Source organism: Tyto alba, unplaced genomic scaffold, assembly GCF_018691265.1.
Source record: "Tyto alba isolate M040663 unplaced genomic scaffold, T.alba_DEE_v4.0 Super-Scaffold_21, whole genome shotgun sequence".
Lineage (NCBI taxonomy): Eukaryota > Metazoa > Chordata > Aves > Strigiformes > Tytonidae > Tyto > Tyto alba.
In genome coordinates, this window is record NW_024881295.1 from 12,216,389 (window position 1) to 12,237,924 (window position 21,536).

General features: G+C 40.5%; 2 protein-coding genes across 5 annotated transcripts in view; both read right to left on the reverse strand.

The window, feature by feature from the left end:
• Positions 1-3,385, reverse strand: part of LOC104358306 (solute carrier organic anion transporter family member 1C1) — a 59,999-nt gene extending 56,614 nt beyond the window's left edge. For 3 of the 4 annotated variants that reach the window (XM_032986237.1, XM_032986230.2, XM_032986236.2), the window contains exon 1: positions 3,253-3,385. In XM_032986237.1, the coding sequence (XP_032842128.1) occupies positions 3,253-3,337 (85 nt within the window). In that variant the 5' untranslated portion in view covers positions 3,338-3,385. Of the gene's footprint in view, positions 1-2,856; positions 2,988-3,252 lie in introns of those variants that run through there. The other variant, XM_009963884.3, reaches the window with a different exon arrangement.
• Positions 3,386-10,318: 6,933 nt separating this feature from the next.
• The window catches only part of PDE3A (phosphodiesterase 3A), a 272,747-nt gene continuing 261,529 nt past the window's right edge, over positions 10,319-21,536 (reverse strand). Inside the window, exon 16 of the mRNA XM_042795533.1 lies at positions 10,319-20,063. Coding sequence (XP_042651467.1) covers positions 19,816-20,063 — 248 coding nt within the window. The 3' untranslated portion in view covers positions 10,319-19,815. The remainder of the gene's footprint in view (positions 20,064-21,536) is intronic.

The following is a 21,536-nucleotide window of genomic DNA, read 5'->3' on the forward strand; positions in this document are numbered from 1 at the left end:
TCTCTAATGTATTTCCTTGTCCCTTTCTTAAAACAACAAGAATAAAATAAGAATGGTTTGTGCTTGCTGCACGAAGTTTTTAACCTCTTCCTGGTCTGCTTCCAACTTTCTTGTGATCTTGGGAAAAGTCACATCATCTCGCTATGCCCCACTTCTGAACTTGTACAATGGGGAATGATAGTGTTATGCTCATGTGAGTGCTGTGAGATACAATTCATTCACACTTGTGAGCATGGGCATGACACTCACATAAGGTATGCTGCCATGTCAGCACATCAAATAGACTTCAGCTTAAGGTTTGAAATGCTCTGCTTATTACTACTACAACAATCTCAGAATGGGGAAAAAAAAAGAAAAAAAAAAAAAAAAGAAAAAGATCTGAAACACAGTTAAGTGTATTTTCCTTCTCTCTGGGCAAAGCAACATCCAACTAGAGAAGGTCTGGCAGAGGAGCAGGGGATCTGAGCAGTCTCCTCCACTGCAGCCCACATGCAAGGTTGACCAAAACAAACAAATAAAAAAGCTGTGGAGGTGTGGGGGTGGAATATGACACACTGGTGCCTGACAGCAGCGTACAAGTTCATGTCACACTGAGTTGGTACAGTTCTCAAATGGACAACAGATCTTAAACTAAACTGCTCAGCAGTACACAAAAATTATTACAGTATAAAAATTATTAACATTTATTATCTGACTCTGGATGTCAGATGGAAATGTGATAGGAAAGGCTGATAGCCATACAAGTTTTACAGGCTTTAATGTATCCCCAGATGTTCCTATGGCACAGCTTCAGGGAGGTCAGTAGTTTTCAAGCCCGGAGCAACCTGCAGCCATGTGTCTCAGAGCATCAGTTTGCTTGCCCTGACAATGCCTCTGAGGGAAACTCTTAACACAAGGCAGAGAGCAGAGCAGTGTGCCCAGTGGTACCACAGCCCAGCATAATATTAGCTTTAATCGTTCCTCTTTTGTGCAACCAGCAGAAATATGAGTGTTTCACTCTAATCACAAACTTGTCCTATGCCACACAAATACCTTTTGGCGCCATTGGTATTATACTGGAAGTATTCATAATTCACTGCCAACTCCATTGGGAGGTCAGAGATAGCTCTGATTTTATCCAAGCAGATACCTGACTGGTAAGGATGGTCTCTTACTGACTCAGGTATAGTGACAGCCTTAGGTTTTTGTTATATCTTGGATACCATATTTCTCCAGTGCCATGAAACATGAGGACAGATAGCCCATGTCAGATCTTCCTTCCCAGACATGGAAAGAATGCCAGCAAAACAGTCATAGAATCACTGAATTGCTTAGGTTGGAGGAGACCTTTAAGATTATCAAGTCCAATTGTTAACTTAGCACTGCCAAGTCCACCACTAAACCATGTCCCTAAGTGCCATGTCCACACATCTTTGAAATACCTCCAGGGATGGTAACTCAACCACTTCCCCTGGGCAGCCTGTTCTGATGTTTGACAACCCTTTTGGTGAAGAAATTATTCCTAATAGCCAATCTAAACCTCCTCTGGTGCAACTTGAGGCCATTTCCTCTTCTCCTATTGCTTGTTACTTGGAGAAGAGATCGACACCCACCTTGCTACAACCTCCTTGCAGGTAGCTGCAGAGAGAGATAAGGTCTCCCCTGAATGTCCTTTTCTCCAGGCAAAACAGCCCCAATTCCCTCAGCTGCTCTTCATAAGACTTGTGCTCTAGACCCTTCATCAGCTTTGTTGCTCTTCTTCAGATGCGCTCCAGCATTTCAATGTCTTTCCTGTAGCGAGGGGCCCAAAACTGAACACAATATTGGAGGTGCGACCTCACCAGTGCTGAGTACGGGGCGACAATCACTTTCCTAGTCCTGCTGGCCACACTAGTTCTGATACAAGCCAGGATGCTATCGGCCTTTTTGGCCCTCTGGGCACACTGCTGGCTCGTATTCAGCCGGTTGTTGACCAACACGTTCATGTTGTTTTCTATTGGGCAGCTTTCCAGCCACTCTTCCCCACACCTGTAGCATTGCATGGGGTTGTTGTGATCCAAGTGCAGAACCCAGCACTGAGCCTTGTTGAACCTCATACAGTTGGCCTTGGCCCATGAATCCAGCTTGTCAAGATCCCTCTGTAGAGCATTTCTACCCTCAAGCAGATCAACGCTCCTGCCCAACTTTGTGTCATCTGCAAACTTACTGAAGAGGCACTCGATCCCCTTGTCCAGATCACTGATAAAGATATTAAACAAGAACTGGCCTCAATACTAAGCCCTGGGGAATACCACTTGTGTGCGGTAGCCAACTGGTTTTAACTCCATTCTCCACAACACTTTGGGCCTTGCCATCCAGCCATTTTTTTACCCAGCAAGGAGTACATCCATCCAAACCACAAACAGCCAGTTTCTACAGGAGAATATTTTGGCTACCTCTTCGTCCTGGTTGGGTGGTCTATAACAGACTCCCACCATGCTATCTGTCTTTCTGGCCTTACCCCTGATTCATACCCATAAACACTCAACACTGTCATCACCATTATCAAGCTCTAGACAATCAAAACACTCCCTAACATACAGGGATACCCCACTGCCTCGGCTTCCTTGCCTATCCCTTCTGAAGAGTTTATAGTCATCCATTGCAGCAATCTAGTTGTGCTTCATCGCATCTATGACACTTAGATAAGTCCAGGTGGGTGACACTGATGGAAGGACGGCTGCTGTCCATGCTCACACTTTCTCCTTGTCTGTCACCAGGGCTTACAGCCTGGGCTCTGACCCCTCCTCTTGTTCCTGGCTCCAGATAGCCAGGGTGCAGGAGCCTTCTCTAGTGGCTCTGCTTTCTATCCCACCAAAAATATGCCCGATAACTTACCTGTGACACAGCTTGGGCGGCAGCAGCACTTGCCCTCCCAAGGGCTGGCATGTGGGGCTGTGTCTGCCGGTCAGGTTCCAGGATGAGTCTGTCCTTCAGCAGGCATATAGTGGGCTGAGACACTGCCAGGCAGTTCTTGAAGTGCCCCTCCACTCAGTCAAACTCCAGGAAATTAAAAAAAGTCCTTCCCCCCACTGGAAACTCCTCCGCTTTGCAGTAAGCCTCCTTAGACATGCCTTTATTGTGTGTCAGCTCACAGGCATAGGAGCTGCACTTGCTAAAATAGGTGAACGCAGGAGACTGGTACAGAGGCTGTTTACCCATGAACCCAGCTAAAGGACATCCTCTCTGAAAGGTGACTCAACAAAGAAAAGAATAAGAAGAGCCAAATCTTACCTGACAGAAGAAATCCCCAGATATGGTGCCTACCAGTTTTCATAGGTAAGCTCCCTCTATCGCTTATGAATTCCCATACATGCATGCACAGGCACTAGTCTCAGCTTAGAAGTGGGAAAAACTGGAGGTGTAAACCACCTCTTAGAAATCAGCCTGTCTAGGGATGGTACATCTTATACTGCAGGTAGAGAAAGGAAAAAGCATAAGGGTGCGGGATCTTGTTTTGTCTCTTGTTTTGCCTGAGCACTTGGTATTCATCTCCTCATCATCCTCCTCCCCCACCTCCTCACTTTTTTTCCTCCTTTTTCCCCTCCTATCAACTCCAGGCCACTGTGCACACAGGCAAAGCAAAGACTTCGGGTGCCCTAGCTGGAAATCCTGAAGAGCATCTAAAACCTCCTGGGGGGATTTTTCTTTGTAAATTACCATAATTTTGATGGGGCATGTGAGAAAGCTTTGTGGAGAGGGAAAAAAAAAAAAAATCCTGATCTTCTTAATTGCTCATTCCCAGGAAATTAAAGACTTGAAGGGGAATGGACTAGAAAAAAATAAAGTGTGGGAGAGTGTGTGGGAAAAGATAGGCTGTAGGGTGAACAAGTGATTCACAAAGCTTTCCCATCCAGACCCTGGTCCTTCCCAGTATGCCCAGTATGCCCTGCTCCCAAAAGCCTCATAACAAAGTCCCCATCAACATGATGTAAGATCAGAAGGAAAAGAACCATTAAAGGAGAGGACAGAATTTCACAGCAGAGTCAGTCAAGTCCTTTTCCACAATGAAAGGAAAATTTTGCAAACTTCATTCCCATCCGGTGTTTTTCCTGTCACAAGGGCATGGCTACTAAGACAGCATTTATTTGCAAGTTTGTGTAAAGGTGATGAATGTGACTAGTTCCCCGTGTAGTTGCTTGAGCTGAGAGGGGCTAGAAATCTTGTGTTTTCTGCTAACCTGTGAGCTTTAATTATACAAACAGAGAAGGTATTTAAACTATAAATTCTTCATTTCCCCTTCTTGCTCTCTCCCTCCCTCTTCAGTAGGGTATGTTCCCATGGCAGCTAAAACCTCACTAACACTCAAAATGATGCTGTGCAAAACACAAAACCTTGGAGCAGTCTTCTACTTTCCTAGATTTAATACAAATTGTTATTTGTTCTTTCATTATATCTCCATTTTTGGTTCTTAATGCAGCTGGAATTTTATTACACTGCATGTAATTCACATTTTGTAGTTTAATGTGTCATATTCTTACTTGGCAAGTTTGGAAACTTGGAAATCTCTTTTCCCCTCTTCTAAGAGGTATCAGGGTACCTAACAGTCCACAGGAATTAGTGATTAGGAGAATTAGTGATTATGAGTTATTTCAGAGAGCAGCTTCCAGCCTGTTTCCTTCAATTATTAGGAAAACTGAGTTTGCACAATATGGGATCTGTACTAGTTTTGTCTAACCTTTAATCTTGATTAAATGATTTCTTCAATGATTTCTGACACAAACTCCAGTTATTCTGCTATCAGTAGCCTTCACCACTCTGTCTCTTAAAATAGCTGAGGCTCATGTTCAAAATAATAATTTCTTTATATAAAACCCTTTCACATGATCCTGCAGGGCTCCGTTATGCTAGAAATCATATTGAACACCAGGACATGGTCCTGTACCCTTACAGGAAAATACCTAAAGAATTGTTTTATGCAGTTTAAGATTAAGCAATGCTTTGAAGAATGAGACCCACAAGATTTAGTGCAACCTTCTCATCTTTCCTGAATTTTTGGTTCATTTTAAAAACCAAGAATCAGCTTTCTATCACAGTTGGGCTTTTACTGGAATTTGTTTATAGAGCCTTCTCTAACTTTTTTATTGGTACAGACAATATCTTAACTGGAACTTTATCAAAACCACTCTGGGGGAGGTATTTTCTATTATGGAAAGTTTTCTTACACCTTCCAGAAGATCATCGCCATTCCTTTATGAGCTAATTATAGCAGTTACTCAGAAACAGTCATATTTATGTCCTCTACAATACTTTTGCAGATGCTCAGAGTAAATGAATACAAGATCCCCATGAAAACTCAGTGAGTTCATCTGGTAGAGAAGAAAGTCTCAACCAGGTAGGAACTTATTAGTCTGCCAGGCCTCCCAGGCCATGGATCTCGCATGAAAAGGTGATGCAGTACATCACCTATTACAATTTACTTACAAGAACTGAGACAGGGGAAACAAACCACTACCAAATCCCATACAAGACATGATGCCTCTTGTGTGTCACTTTTCAGTGCTTCCCACAGCAAAACACTTCCCAAGCACAATGACACAAAACTCATTGGAAGCTTGCTAGACAATCAGTCAGACAAGAAAAGTTTTGCTTTCCCATAGTTCTAAAAGAAATTGCATATTTATATATACTTATTCTATAATTGAAACAAAACCTTTAAAGCAGCTACAGGACAAAGAACCAGACTAAAGCTTGTTCCTCAAGGTCTGTTTCTATTTTCTTTTCATTCCTACTTTGTATTAGTTACAGGAAATTAGAAGCCAGACCACCTTCATTTCTGAAGCACGGGGTTAAATTAAGTACATTTACAAAGCCTAGTCTAGCCATAGTGAATAGCTGTGACAAGAGTGATCTTGATTCATAGATGTATCAATACACTAACAACACAGCACGTCTGTGGGTCAGTCTTTAAACCTTCCAACAACAGATCTCTGAGGCATAGCTCCAGGGAACCGGCTGCTTCTTCTTCAAGCACATTTCGTGAGCTAATGCTAACCCTGTAAATTGTCTGTGTGTCCCCCGCTGCCTGCAGTGTCCAGAAGCATGAAATTTTTTCCTTTGTAAAAGACGTATTTAAAGAAACGTATTCCAACAGGCTTATTTAAATCATAACCTCTTGCTTGTAAAGATAAACTTTACAATGAAGTCTGAATACACAAAAGCTGAAAAGAAACATTTATTTTTATCTGATAGAAGGAAAATACTGACTTTTTTAAAAAAGAAAAGCAAAATGTATAAATGGGATTTTGATATATTGCATCACTTTAAAATCTGAACTTACATGATTTCTATGGTCTGACAGAGAATACATTCCCAAGCCTTAATACTGTGTTGCAAAGCAAAGCTGTATAGAAACTCTCAGAATGAGTCCTCAAATTACTCAGATTTACGCTTGGCCAAATGCTCTTATACTATTTTATTTAAGCCAGCACTTAAATATTTCAACCCTGAGTCACTCTGCTGTGCCTGGAACAACGCATAGAGAAGGAGGGGCAGCCATGGCAGCAACTGCTTGTGGTCCCGAGTTGTCCCACTGCAGTGATCTCCTAAACCCCCAGAGATCTCAGCGCAAGAGCTAAGAGGCATCAGACAAGACTGAGAGCTGGTAAAATAATAAGTAATATTCACATTTGAAGGAGAGAAATTGAACCGTTCATTTTTGCTGAAGGTCAAGCTGGAAGTTTGTGCAGAGCTCAGGAAAAACTCAAACAGATCCAGATCCCTCAAGTCCTTGTCAGGAGAGCAGGAAGCTCAAGGCCTCACGCCACTGTTGAGTCTGGAAATGCAGCTGCCAGAATAAAGGCAACTTAGAAAGCATGACAGTTTGGAAGCAGCTGTTTTTTTCAAAGAAACACGTCCAAGTACTTAAATTTAGTACAATTTAACTTTTACAATTTATAAAGAAATGTATTTCTGCTAGCTGTGATTCCTAGGTAAATGTGTAGTTTGGAGTCATTGACAAGCACATACAGTGAAGGCATTTACAGTTAACAAAGTAATCCAGTCTCACTGCCTATATAATTTTACTTGCTTTATCTATGCTATTCTATTGCTATGGATTCATTATATCTTGACATTAATTGTCCACTTTTTTTGTTGCCAGTCCTAAGAACATAAATGAGTAGGAAACCCTCTGTCAGAACAAACCTTGCATATACATTCCGTATCAAAGTACCAGAGACAAATAATACACTTCAGCTGTTAGAAGCATTCTGGGACTGCTGTGAAAATTTCAGGCTTGAGGACAGTACTTCCTTGCCCAACTAAGGACTTCCAGATCTAGCCTCAAAGAACAGTTTTCTTACCGAAGAACAGCATAAGCAATAGAAAGCTATTCTAATTATTTTTTGAACCCAGCTAACTTGTTATTAGGATATCCACAGATGCCTCTGAGAAGTCTCATTACCCTGAGGTGATCATCAAATTATTTTTGACATTCAGATTTTCAGCTCCTTTCATGAGACCTCAGAGAAAAGAATTTTCAAAAATAGCAGTTGCAGTAAATTCATATACTGCACCCTGGCCATAGAACAATACCATCTTTTCTATATATGTTATCCATGCTAAGTGCTTGAGGTAATGTACAGGAGCTTGCTCAATGGCTGTATATTACCCTGAAAGCACTTGCAGAGTTCACTGATCAGGTAAAAGATCTAGGAGGTTTTCCTTCCTAAGTGATTAGTAAAAAACCCCAAAATTACAAACGCAGGCAGGTTTTGACTAGAATTTTCAAGAGAAGAGTAGTAACACATGCTTATATAGCACCATACTGCAAAGATCCCAATGGGCCCCATGAAACCCAGCTCTGAGGGGGCATAACAAGAAAGATAAATGAGAGATCCAGTGACACAACACATCTCTTCAGGGCAGGAAGCATTTGCACCCACTAGAACTTTGGGGAGAATTTTAATTTAGAAGAACCTAATAAGACAAACTAGAATTTGTCCAGCCACTAGGGATTAATACCATTAATCTTAATAAAATCCCATAGCACTTTCTGTAATGCAAATAAGTTCTTTGAAGTAGGTTTAAACCCAGAGATTTTGGCTAGAGACGTGGAAAGAGAGGGTGTAAAGAATTTAACAGAAGAGTTTATTACACAAAAGGTGTTGAATTTGTACAATATGATGCCTTTGGCATGCACAGTAATAAACAATTGCCATGTGCAAAAGATTGTGAAGGGAAGTAATTTACCAGCAACAACAACAAAAGTCATGGTAAATGAAGCCATCATGAAGATCAAACAGGAACCTTCTGCTTTGTATTTCCTGGATGCCGACAAGCAGATGTTGTAGCAACCTTTTATCTCTATCAGACTTCCAAACCACTAGAGCCATATCTATCCCAGGTTATTAGTGACTATAATTAGCAGTCTGGATTGGGTGTGACACAAGCCATCAAAATCTTAGGTAGAACTTTAAACTTGCATGTTTTCTTCCATGGTTTATGAATTAGTGCAGTGTTAGTATCACCCCTTGGCTGTGAAGCTGTTCAGCAAAGCAGCTGGCTCTGACACTTTCCATCTCAGCATGCCAGGTTTCTGGGACCCCGGTGTGGAGTGATCAAAAACCGCCTTTGGACTGTGTGAGATGGCTACCCCAGAGCAGCAGACCCCATCAGTCAGGGTGGCACCTGCAAGTTACATATCTGACTGTCAAAGTTGTTGGCTGGTTTTCCCACCTGTATCACTGACGATATTCAGGGAGCCCATGGTGGCATGAGGGATAATGCCTATTTCCACAGGATTTTGGTAAGATAATTGAAGAAACATTAAAGAAAGCATTGATAATCAGAGTGCCAAGACTTCTCTGAGATTTCTACTTTTAGTGAAACATTTTGAATGGTTTTAGGCAAGTGGATTTGCCTGGGCAATTGAGAGTAATTTGAACACCTGGAAAATGCAACGTTTAATTGAGCTGACTGTGCGTCATGGCCTCCTTTATGTTTTACCAGAACCCCAGGAGAGGCATGCTCATGTGTGGTCTCATTAGCTGATTAACTGCTTCTGCTCCGTGTTTTATTGCTCATCTCTTCCCATGGGAACCTCTTGGTGTTTGAAGAGCTCCAGAGAGAGTTCAGTGATTTTCAGAGAGAAGTGCATTCTTTGCCTTGGTAGCCCCTACTCTTTGTGATGAGTAGTATTGAAGGAAAAGATTTTCTTCACTATTCCACTTGTATGCTTATCCGTGGGCAGCTGTGAATCTCTGGATTAAATAATTCCATGCTATGGAGTTATTAAATGTTTGGGACAGACCAGCTGCATGCTTATAAGCAGATCCCTTAGAATAAGTATAATTGTATTTTACTTTTGTACTGGCAATGATCCCAACTAATATCTCTCTAATAACTGCCTGCTGCAAATTTCCTTACATTTTTGCCATTCAGAATTTAAGCCAGAGGACAAATAAACTGGTGGGAATTCAAAACTGACAGCCAGATATGCAGCTGATGCTTTTCCATGTTTTGAAATCTGTTAATTTTTAAGTTCTAGGAAAGGAGGCTTTGAATACAGAGTTGATCCCGATAATTTGTATGCAGCCAATTCAGATGTGTTGGCTGAAGAGCTCTCTTAAGGTCTTTGATGAAAGTAGGTAATAAAAGTTAAAACATGGGGAAAATTTTTGACAGCTGTAAGATACTTTTTTGAAATTATAAATGGTGAGCAAAGAAAATAGCTAGATGTCAATCCTAGCCCACATAATGGACTAGCAAAATCTTTCACTGAAGAATGACAGTATACTTACCAATATAATTGCAAGAAAATTGATTTCACTTACTGATGTCCCACTTTAACAGATTACTTCTGTGATTAATAAGGAAAACACTGCTAAGGAAACACATTTCATTTTCTGTGGAAGCATTAGTCACTCTGCATTACTATGGCTGAATAGTGCCATGTAATACAGACCACATTCAATCAGTATGGTCCATATTAATTGGACTGAAAAGTACACAGATGATGGATGTTGAAATATTGGTCACTGAAGAAGGATGTTTATTATGAGGCCTTCCACAAATTGGTTGAGTCACGCAGCATTTAACATGGGATTTAGCAATGATCTGAAATGCAGAATTCTGCCGGTAAAAGTTGCAGGTAATTGGATACCAATAAACGTGAGCATGGGTCAGTAACACATACCAAGCAGAGCTGACAGACAAAATGGTAATTCAATATATACCAGTTTTACTGGATTTCAATCAGAGTTTGAAGAGACTACAGGTCATTTGCAGTCTGGTGTTCAAACTGAAAGCTGGGCACTGAACGCAAACTTGTTCAATAAAGGAAAAGGAGCACAGCAAACAGGATACCACAGAATTATATTTATGTTGTACGTTTGTCTTCACATTGCAACATCCACATTGTTCAATTTGTGACAAGTATTTCTAATAATTTTGAATACATATTTACTGTATAATACATTTTACCAAGAGGCACTTCCAGTAATTCTGGCAAAAAGGAGCTTCATTATAGTGTCTAACTTACAAAACAGTAAAAATAAATAATGTTTATCTAAAAGATTTTTTTTTCCTGTACAGAATCTATTTTGTACAAAACATTTATCAGCCATTAACTAAATCACTTAACAAATACTTGTGAAGAGAATATATTAAGTATTGCTACATGTATTGAGTGCAAGATACTAGTGAAAGGAAAAGAATTATTCTGTTTATGAAAATCACCTAAAAATACAAGGCCTTGTTCCTGAAGTGTTTAGAAAGGAGAAGCTTGGTTACAACAATATCGACAATATATAAATATAAATTAACGTATGTAGTACTTAGTGAAAAGAACACTGTGTTAAAAACTGGTGTGTACAAATCCTAACAAGATGGCACTTTTCTGCATGGCCACTTTGGCTGGCAGTTATTTTTTAAAATATTGCTTCAAAAGAATTATAAAGGTACACGAAACCCTTTTCAAATACAGCCATATAAAATTACATCCCCCTGCTTTCTCTCACCATTTGAAGTGAAAAAAAAACAAGGAGGGATTAATTTTGAAGCACACAGGTGATTTGCAGAAACTTGCTCCTAGAGCTGAGTCTGAATGAGCATCATAAAATAATTCTGTCTGAGGTGCAGTGCCCCAAGGTCCCAGGCCAGAGTGAAACCTCAAAGGACAGGATCTAAGGTGACCAAATTCCTCAGTGTTTTCTGAAGTAAAAAAACTTTGGTTGGCCTTCTGTGATTTTGAAAATAAAAAATTTGTATGATTTGGCTCCAAAATCATTTGGTGGGGGTGTCAAGTGCTTCAATTATATCAACACACCCAAAACTTTCATTCAGAAAGGGTTTTGTCCTCGATGGATTAATTTCTTGACTACTTTCACCAAAATGGGATTTTTTTAAAAAATATCATATCTTGTATGTGATATACATACTTGCATATTGTTACCCAGATGGCCAAAACAATCATTTTTGAAAGGTACTACTTCCACAACTGAAGGCAAAGATTACAAAATGTGTTTCTGTTGGAAAATGTCCTATATGTTTTTCTATCAAAAGCACTAAAAAGAAAAAAAACTGCCACCCATCAGTGAAAATGTTAATCTGTTAAACAAACATGACCAACAGTATGAAACACATCTTTTTAAAAAGTGAACTTGAATTACTTTCCATCATGCAAACATCTTATATCGATTACTCAAGAAAAGACGACTTAACTTCAGAAAAGTAATGACCAAATGTATGCTGACATGGTTGAAATATTAAAAATATCATCAACACCACATAGCAGTTATTAACACTGTCTTTGATCTTTTCGGATACCAGCTGCAGTTCTGTATTAAGGTTTACAAACACCTAAGAATGAAAATTTTGCATTCAAATACAGATGGTCATCATGTGTCAGAATCAGGCAGGAATTCTGGAAAGGAAAAATAACTTTAACAGACAACGGGCCTTCTACCTAAAGCAGTAGGTACACCCATGGCATACCTCTAACTGTTTTCTCTCTGATCAGATTACAGACTTTTTTTTTTTTTACCCTAAGGTATTTCTCCAGCTACTTTGACAACAGCTCTCTGAAATTCGGCATTTGCTCTTTACCTCCCACCAGTTACTTCCCGGTGCCCTGCTGTGCCACCCGGGACCACACGCCATTTGCAGGCCAAGGGTGCAAGTGCAGCTCCCTCAGCGAGCCTGAGGAAAAGCAATTTAACACACGTCTGTCTCACCAGGACCACAGCACACACTGTGTTTTGCTTGTTTGATCTGATTTCAATGGTTTTTGAATCAGGACAAAAGAATTCAATCATAAAATGATACATGGTCCGCAGCTGAGGCAAAGTCCTTTACATCTGCTTTTATGCTTCCACACAGACAGAAACAGAAATATTTGGGCTTCCCCATCTCATCCACTGCTGGGATACACCACTTTCCACGCCTGCGGATTTCAGTGGTGCTCCTTGGTGCACACAGATCCCACATGCCACCCACAGCAGAACAAGTCTCATCTGTTGTTCCATTTCCACACCTCAGACATACTGCAAGCACAACTTTGGAAGTAAGAAACAACTGGCATGCACTAGCTGTCTGAAAAGCTCAACTGAATTTTTTTTTTTTTTTTCTCCTCTAGCACCAAGCAAAGTTTTCTTTAATGAGGGAGAATTAAACTACTTCAGTCAAAATTTCTTCATGGTTTACTATATCCCTCAGCTTGACAGACCATGGCCAAGGCCTGTTGGTTTTACCCGAACTCATCACCTTCCAGAAAGAATAGTTTAGCATATTCAAGCAGTTGGGGAAACTTGCATACACATCAAGTGACATTGTCAAGCTTTCAAACTGCACAATGCTTATTGTTTCAGTTTTATCAAAGAAGTATTGTTAACTAGCTTGAGCTTTTGCCCCCTTTTGTCATTGTGAAAATGGACTCTCCAGAAATTACACCCACACTATTCTGCCTGCAGGCTCCTGAGGAGCTTGTATCGTCCTAAGGATTCAGGCGGGTGCCCACGCAGGCGATGTCTGCATTCTACTGAGGAGGCATGATGTATTTTTCATCAAGAGAACACCTGCCTGCCAGGAAAATCCCACTAATGGCCTCTGAATAAATCATAATTAGGATGTAAATGCAGGATAACTCTCGCACTGCTCCCTCCAACACTGGGATTCAATAACCACCACAGCAGGGGCTAAAACCCTTCTTTGATTTACCTCCAGAGGAATGTTGTTTTGCTAAATGAAAGTGATGAAATTCAAAGAAAGATTTATCATACTAAGTTGCTCTCAGAAGTACCGGTGCTATTTTGCTCTAATTCAAAGTTTGCTTCTGGTAATCAGTATTTTTTGTCAGCTCTTCCAATGATTCCTTAAGACAGCTGCCACTTAATTTCAATTACTCACCCATTTGTTCAAAAACACTTAACATGCATTTTCTGCAGGAGGCCTGGACACTCTTTATTTGTTGATTCACCTAAAAATATGAATTAAAAAAAAAAAAAAAAAGATTCCCTCAGCTTAGTTAATGCAAATGATTACCTTCTCTTTAATTCTGCCACCATTTTGACCAATGCTGAAACATCAAACAGTAATTAAAACCCCAGAAACTCCATGGCTACTTCATTCCAGTGGGATTACATTTGATTTTGAGAGAAAAGGAAAATTAAGCGTGTTGCATAATGTCTGTTTCATACTGGACTAGAGTTTCCTTTTCTCTTTCCTACGAATTGCCAGTTTGACTTTCTCCCTGTATGTCCACAACCCCATCAACTTGAGGACTAATTACACCAGTGCTGTGCTGCCAGCTGAGGAATACCCAAGTTCTCAGGCCAAAGTCCAGGCCCAAGACAGTAAAGTGCAAGCAACCCTCCGGGGCTGTGTCCCAGCTGCGGTGCCTGCAGAACACCTGGGAGAGGCAGGTTCTCTGCTCTGGTCACGTGCCCTGATCTAATTTTCTGCCCATGAGGTCATGGGATGCTCAGGAAATTCTCATACTTATCCATAATTTGAAACCTTTCTTCCTTAAACACGTAATGCTGGAACATCTCAGCCACAACAGTACTTGTAAAAGTAACAGCAAATACTAAATGTTTTTATGAATTACAGGGTTTCCAACAGCCAAAAGACTCTTCTTTCAGAGAAAGAAAAGCCACAGACTATCACTGCTGCCCTCCTAACCTACTGAAGACTATGTCTATCAGATGGCTCAGCTCTAGAATGAACCACAGCACATCTCCATTGCCTCTCTCACACCTGAATCAACTGATGCATCTCCTTGGGGTATTTGCTGGTCAAGCACCTTGCGCTTTCTCTGGATTGCAGCCCTGGGCACAGCTGGGTTTGCTGGGCTCACACTGACTGGCACATCTGGTTGACCCTATGGAAAGTCAGTGAGAGGGTGGACTCAAACATGCAACCATCTTCAACAGCAGCAAAGCCCTCACCATCACCAGCACAGGATCACACCACGCAGACCAAGCAGGATGTGTCAGATAATTAATGAAACTGCACAAGCACTTCATTAACACCTGGGACCAACCACAAACTTTCTGCTGCATTATACTTTTGGCAAAATCTTCCTAAGTGCCTAAGGTGCATTTTGAAAACTGACAAAATTCTCCAAGATCCCAGGACCCACTAAAAGCTGGTGGGGCTCAGGCTACCGAGTACCCAAACTGACCACTACCCCACACCTACTCATCTCACAGTGGGCACGGCCCTGGGTACAAACGTGCCCAGAGTGGGACACAGGCTGGGCATTCCTCATGGGCTGTACCGCCGATGGATGCTCAGTTTGGCAAGATTGTTGGCTTCTTCACAGTGCACTCTTACTTTCTGGGGCATTTATGGAGGAAGAAAGACGGGCCAGCATTTCAGAAAAAGTTTTGTATCTAAAAAACAGACAGAAATTTAGGAGAACTTTTTAAAGAAAGCAAATGAACTTAATGTCCAGCATGGGAAGCATAAAAAGGGAGTTGGGTACAAAATTTGCTTAGATGCCAAATGGTACTTTTAGAAGCATCCATCTGAACCTTTATAGACTTAACTTCCTTCCAGCTTCAGACCATCAGGATCTTAAGAACTTCTAAAAGTAGTACACTAAGGGTAAAAGCCCCAAATGCATCGACTCAAAAGGTCCTGAGCAACCGCAATCTTCGATTATAACTTAATGATGATGATGCAGAGAGATGTTTACACATGTCATCAGAATAAAAACTGATGAAAAACTATCCTTGCATTGTTAACAAATGCATTCTCAAATTACATCTGTCCTGGGAACCATTTCCTGCCAGAATGTGACCATCATTTGCTGTGACAGCCAGTACCCTGCACAAGGTCATGGGCGAAAGATGTTGGTGACACACAGCCACTGCCCCAGCTTTCTGTAGGGTTTCACTCACAGAGGAGGGGAGTTCAAAATGCTGTCAAGAGCACTGTAGAATCCCTTTTTCCTATTAGATTCTTGCAACTTACTTCTGATGCATGGCTTGCAACATCTCATCAAACACCACCTTCCTACTGGAGGAGGCAGATGATTTTCAGAGATGAGTGTCAACAGTCAACATGCTCTGTACATCAGCCCAAAACAAATCAAGAAACTCCAGGTTCCCTCAAGAACTAGAGCATGCATAGTAACCTGTGGCCCTTTGAGCATGGTAGAAATAATCACTTCTAGACACAGGCATTTTGGGTTATTGGAAACTAAATTCTCAGACTCCTCCTAAAAGAAAAGGTAATAAAGTAAACAGTTTGGGGCTTTCACACTCTCTACTTCCACATGTTCCTTCTGCAACACAAACATAATGAGAGAAGACATATTCTACGGTAAACAGCATATGACTATCAAGCAAACTGGGAATATGGGGACAAAAGTGTTTATATGTGATTGCTACGTGACGGGCAGAGTGCTTTTCTCGTTGCACTGGGAGCTGCAAGCACTGTAAAAAGCCCTCTATTTAAGAGAAAAGTAAATTTCTTCTAGACTACAATGGAACAGGATCAGTCACCAAATGACATTACACTGGAGAAAACAAGATATCCAATCAGAAAAAAATAGTCCAATCTTTCTTTTCCTGCTTCTAAATAACTGAAAACTAAAATAGGTAAATTATTTTGTTACTGCAAAACACTGTTTAAATGGGGCTTGCTTTCTCTAGTATCCAACAAACCTATTTGCATACTGTATATATCAGAAACCCATATCAACACTGTAAACATCCCACCTGAAATCTGAGCACTCTGCTGACTGAATACTATTATTTTTCTTTACTTTTTTTTCCCAAAAATATGGCACACACTGTGGTTTATTTGGAGTTTGAAATACCAAAGGACTGTACAAAGCAGAAAACCATCAAATTCAAATGTCTTGCCTCCTTTGGACTAGAAACTATTATAAACACCCCTAAAAATTATCTACTTCATTATTTACTAAAAAACCCCACAGCGAAAATTCACGTTTGTTATAAAATCTCTGGTATTTTCTTTTGTGTTATATTTAAGCCAACTTGGGAAATTTCCTGATCATTGCTTGCCAGAAATGCACTGCAAATACTGAAAATCAGATTCATAAGGAGTGGACACCTGCAGAAATTGGATTCTATTAGTAACTATTTGGAGTGCAAATTAAGTAACCTCTTGCCAAATTAACCACTCCCAGCTACTTTAGCATCTTCACTGGTATTCCTTCCAGTTTGGATAAAATCAATGGTCATTCTGATTTTAAGCCTGTCAGCAATTCCTTCACTGTGTAAAAGACCTGAGTTAATCAACCTGTGCCCACAGACTTGTGCAGCAATGTAGTAACGAACTGTGACAGCTGCATTGGTGATACAGAAAGAAATATTAACAAATCAGAAGCTGACCTTGATTTTATCTAATGGCAAACAAAAATGATGACTAGGAAGAATATAATAATCCCATTTCAGTACATTTTTAGCATAATTTTTCTTAGGTCAACCCTGTGTATGCCTGCTTAGAGGAATATGTGGAACTCCACTTGCAGGATTTCACCTCATTCTTGAATGACTCTTTGTAATTTTAGCAACTGGGAATCCACTAACATTTTCTGCAATAACTTCTTCTTTTCTTCTAGTAAAGACAATATAAAAATCAAGATAAAAAATCCAGTCCCAGTGATTATGCACTAAAAATGGAGAAAAAAGTGCTTGGAGATGTGACATTTTAGAGCATCTCTGTAAGTTTAATTTTTAAAGGACAGAATGAGGCATATTAAATTCTTCTCATACTGTTAGTTATGCATACCACTTGTACAAGAAAACCCCAAATAAAATGATTAAACAAAGTGCCTGAAGGGTTGTGAAAACAGTGCAAGCTGGAATTGGTGGAGACTTGCTGAGATCTTGGAGACAATTTTTTTTTTTTTTAATTAATTCTGCTATATCCTTTCACTTTAAAGTAATAGTGCAATCTGGATCTTCGTTTTTCTGATTTCATTGAAAAACACTAAATATTTCTGATGATAAGAGCATTCAGAGCCATGCTCTAGAGTCACTCTGTTGAAAGGCAAATGCCTTCTCTACTGGCAAGAGTAGGATGGGCAACCTGTAAGAAACCAAAATCCTGTTTTTCAGCAAAAGCTCACTCTAATGCAAATACAATGCAAAAAGAAACTCTGAAGTGATAACACACATGCTGATTGGCTTTGATAGACAATATTTTCCAACATTTTTGGGGAAGAATCAATAGGATGATGAAATATGGTGAATGTGTAACAATAGCAAAAAGTGAATGATGCAATGTCAGAAATTTAATATAGAAAGGACTTCTACAAAATCTTCCTTTCACAAGCATTTTTATGCACAGAAGCAATCCTCTTCTTGGCAAGGGGCTGCAGGATCAAAACATAAAAAGCATACATTGTCAAATTATTTTTGAGAGATACTGAACTTGATATATGTAATTCTTTTTGTAGGAACAAAACTGTAAATTGTGTGGTACTGGTTGGTGCTGCCAGTCCCAAAGAGCATTAATATTTTAAAGCCTTGATCCTGTAGACCACTGGCTTCCCAGAAGGGTCTATACAAATTACTCAAGACTTTATTTGTTGGGTTTGGAAATGGCTACACTATATAAAAATGTTTTTGTATTTATTTTTTAAAAAATTACCTTTACAAAAAAACTTTCCTCTTTTTTTCTTTTCTTTTTTTTTTTTTTTAAAGATTTCATTATCTACAGGAACCCATAAAATTTTTTCCATATTTACATCTAGATAGCTAATCATTGACAAATATAATATTGTGAAATAAAATATTGAAAGTGAATATCCAACCTTTTAAATAGACATTTGGCTCACAGCATAAACAACAGAGAAAACAAATAAACAGAACCAAAAAAAAAAAAAAAGATCCGCTCTTCTTACAGGCCTGATCTTTCCCTTTCTCTTAAAAAAAAAAAGGAAGAAAAAAAAGTATATTGGTGGGATCCAACACACTGCTTCTAAGCAGAACGCCAGCAACAAACTGCTCCCATCCAGCACCTCACACAGAAAACCCAAGTTCTCTGAAGCTCATGTGAGTGGTGGCTGAGACATATGAGTGTCTGGCCGACGCAGGACTGGCACCTGTCCCCCACACTGCTCCTAATGCATCATTTGCCTTTTATTCTGAGGAAGGCCATGCCCCCCACACTCCCCTTCCTTTGATCTCAAGAGAAATAGTTTAGCTTCGTTCTTAAATGATATATTTGGCCACTGATGCACGAAGGCATAAGGTTAGGGTAGGAAGATGACAGCGTGCCTCTAGTTGCTGAGTACGTGCACACATTTGCTCTCTGCTCTCTCCTGCCCAAACACACACGCTGCCCCACGTAGCCATTCATGCACTCAGAATTATACAGAGGGCCAGGGCCTCTCCCAGGGAACAGACCAGTGTGCCACACAGTCCCTAGAAACCCCCTTTGGCAAATAAATTGCCTGGCACATCCCTTTCGCTGGCAGTCTGGGGAGTGCTGAGAAGGAGGAGGAGGAGGAAGAGGAGGAGGAGGAGGAGGAGGAGAAAGAGGAGGAGGAGGAGGAGGAGGAGAAAGAGGAGGAGGAAGAGGAGGAGGAGAAAGAGGAAGAGGAGGAGGTGGAAGAGCCCGCACAGCTGGATGGAGCCAGGCCAGCAGCCTGGGCCACCATGGCCCCTGCTGAAAGGCTGCTGCCTGCAGCTGGAACGCAAACTGGGACTTGGAGGGCTATGGGGAACGCAAAGCTCCTCAAAATGGTCTCCAGTTCCCTTGTGGGCACAAATTCTCTAGAGTTCAGGCCTGATTGTGGCTGTGTATTGGGACATGTGCTACAGCTAGTGTAATAAGAACTCAAACTATGCTATATTATATTACATCCACTCACACTTGCAAACACCCCCTCACGCACACATATATGTTGGCAGGATATATCAGCATTCATATAAAGCTTTGGAACGTTTATCCCTCAGCATTAAGAGCAAAAGCTACTTAACTGGTACCTTACTGTTAACTGCAAATGTGCTTTAGAAGCAGCATTTCCTTAGATAACTTTTGTAAATATCACAGTGACCATAATATATCATTAAATGTATTTTGCTGAAGTGCGCAGCCAATAACCCTGGCTATATATATATATATTTATATAATTCCACCCACTCCCAAATCTCTTTAAAGAAAGTCTGTAAAAGCCGGTGTTGCAGTGTGAAAGCTTCCTTGAGCATAGGAGTTTAAACAATGTACCTCACCATAAAAAGGAAAGAGAAACAAATTAAACATCTGTAGGCGCATTATCCCATACTTCTACAGTGTTGTGTCTAAATGCTGTGCTGGCTTGAGAAAGAGTCTGTGCACTAGTCAATCCGTCTTAGAATACTGCTGTAAATATTGTCATTGGTTTGGTTCTACAGTTGTGTTTTCCTCTTCATCCCTCTTGGTCTTCCCTTTCTCCTCCTCCTCTTCCCTGATGGCCTGGATTTGTTCTGAAGATTGGTGCAGCGTGGATTGCTCCGTGCCTTGCTTCTCTGTCCCAGCTAACCTCTCCTCATCCTCAATTACTTTCTTCCACATTTTATGGTTCTGAAGCAGGTGCTGAGTGATCTGACAGTAGATTTTCCTCCTCTTGAACTTCTTCTTTCCTGTAAAATACCATGTGACATTAATGTACCGTTTTCTGTGAGAGAAGAAGGAAAAGGGACTGAAGGTATAGGAAGCAGACAGGGTGTACTATGACATATAGGAACTGCACCAACAGATTTTTAAAATCACAAATTTAAACAGCCTTAAAATTCAGAAAACTATGCTTCTCCAGACCTCCAGGAAAGCAAACTGGTTTCCTTCACAGTTTGAGCCACAGCTCCATCCTATCATGGGCTGCATGCTGTCCCTGACTATGCAGCTCACAGAGACATCTAGTGCTTGAATGGTTATGCATAAAACACGTTGCTGAGCTGTTTTTGCTTGTTTTTTTATATCAAATACTTAAAGACTCTGATCAACCTACTCCATAACACACACATTCAATTCTATGCTCCAACCCCCAGCCTCAATGGATTCCTGCTGATTGCCCCAGAAAAATATCCTGATTTTGTTTTCTCCACATTTTACCTATGATTTGAGCTGTAGAAGGATAATGAATGAGCAAGCATTAGCAATCAAAGGAAGGGACCCTTTTTCCTGTGTTCCCTTTTAAAAGTCAGAGATTTACCACTCCACTCCACCATTGTAGTGGAGATGACCTTAAAGCCTTTGCACAACATTGCTTCGGCAGCAGAGTGTGACCACTGAAGAAAAGTAGTCATATAGCCAAATACTATCAGGGAACTTGCGTGTCCTTGGTATCGAAGCATTGGTCCCCTGCTGCCAACCTATAAAATATTTTTGCCACTGGTAGTTCTCATGGCTCCTGACACAGCTGCGCTACAAGTGTTTTGCTGTCTGAAGTGTTTTTGTCTGTGTCAATTACAGCCTGTCCAACACAGATTGTTAACTCCTTAACAGTACAAAGCTTGAAGGTTTTCCCTGGTCATTAACAGTGGCAATGGCAGCCACGGAACTGAAATAATAACCCCCCCAAAGACAACTGCTTATTTCTTTTTAAAAGAAGGTGACGTAGAGGAATGTTTTGTACCAAATAAATTTGCGTGGATTAGTATTTGCAGGTTGCCTAAAGTATGTCTGTGTCAGGATCCAAAATGTTTAGCCCTTGAAGCTTTTGAACTGAAAACAAAGAGCTTTTCACTGAGCACAGACCAAATCCAACTCAATCCTTCATTAGAAAGCCCTTGGTTCCCAGTAAGAAACCTTCAGGTTTAGCACTAATAGGAAGCCCCTACCCTGCCAATGACACAGCAGGACATTCTCTCCTGGGTTTCCCGGGTGACCCTACATCTTGCTGCTCTCTGCAGACATCAGTGAGCACTTGCTGTGGTGTTAAAATTTGTCTGAATCACTAAAGACTGATCCTGTTTATCTCTTATACTTGCATCAGAACTTTGGGGGAATTACATGCTCCTGTATAATAACAAAAATTATTTTAAGGTACCTTAAGGTTTTATAACTCTTAAATTTTTCTCAACTGCTTTAGTGAAATATCAGGACCTAGGTGAAGT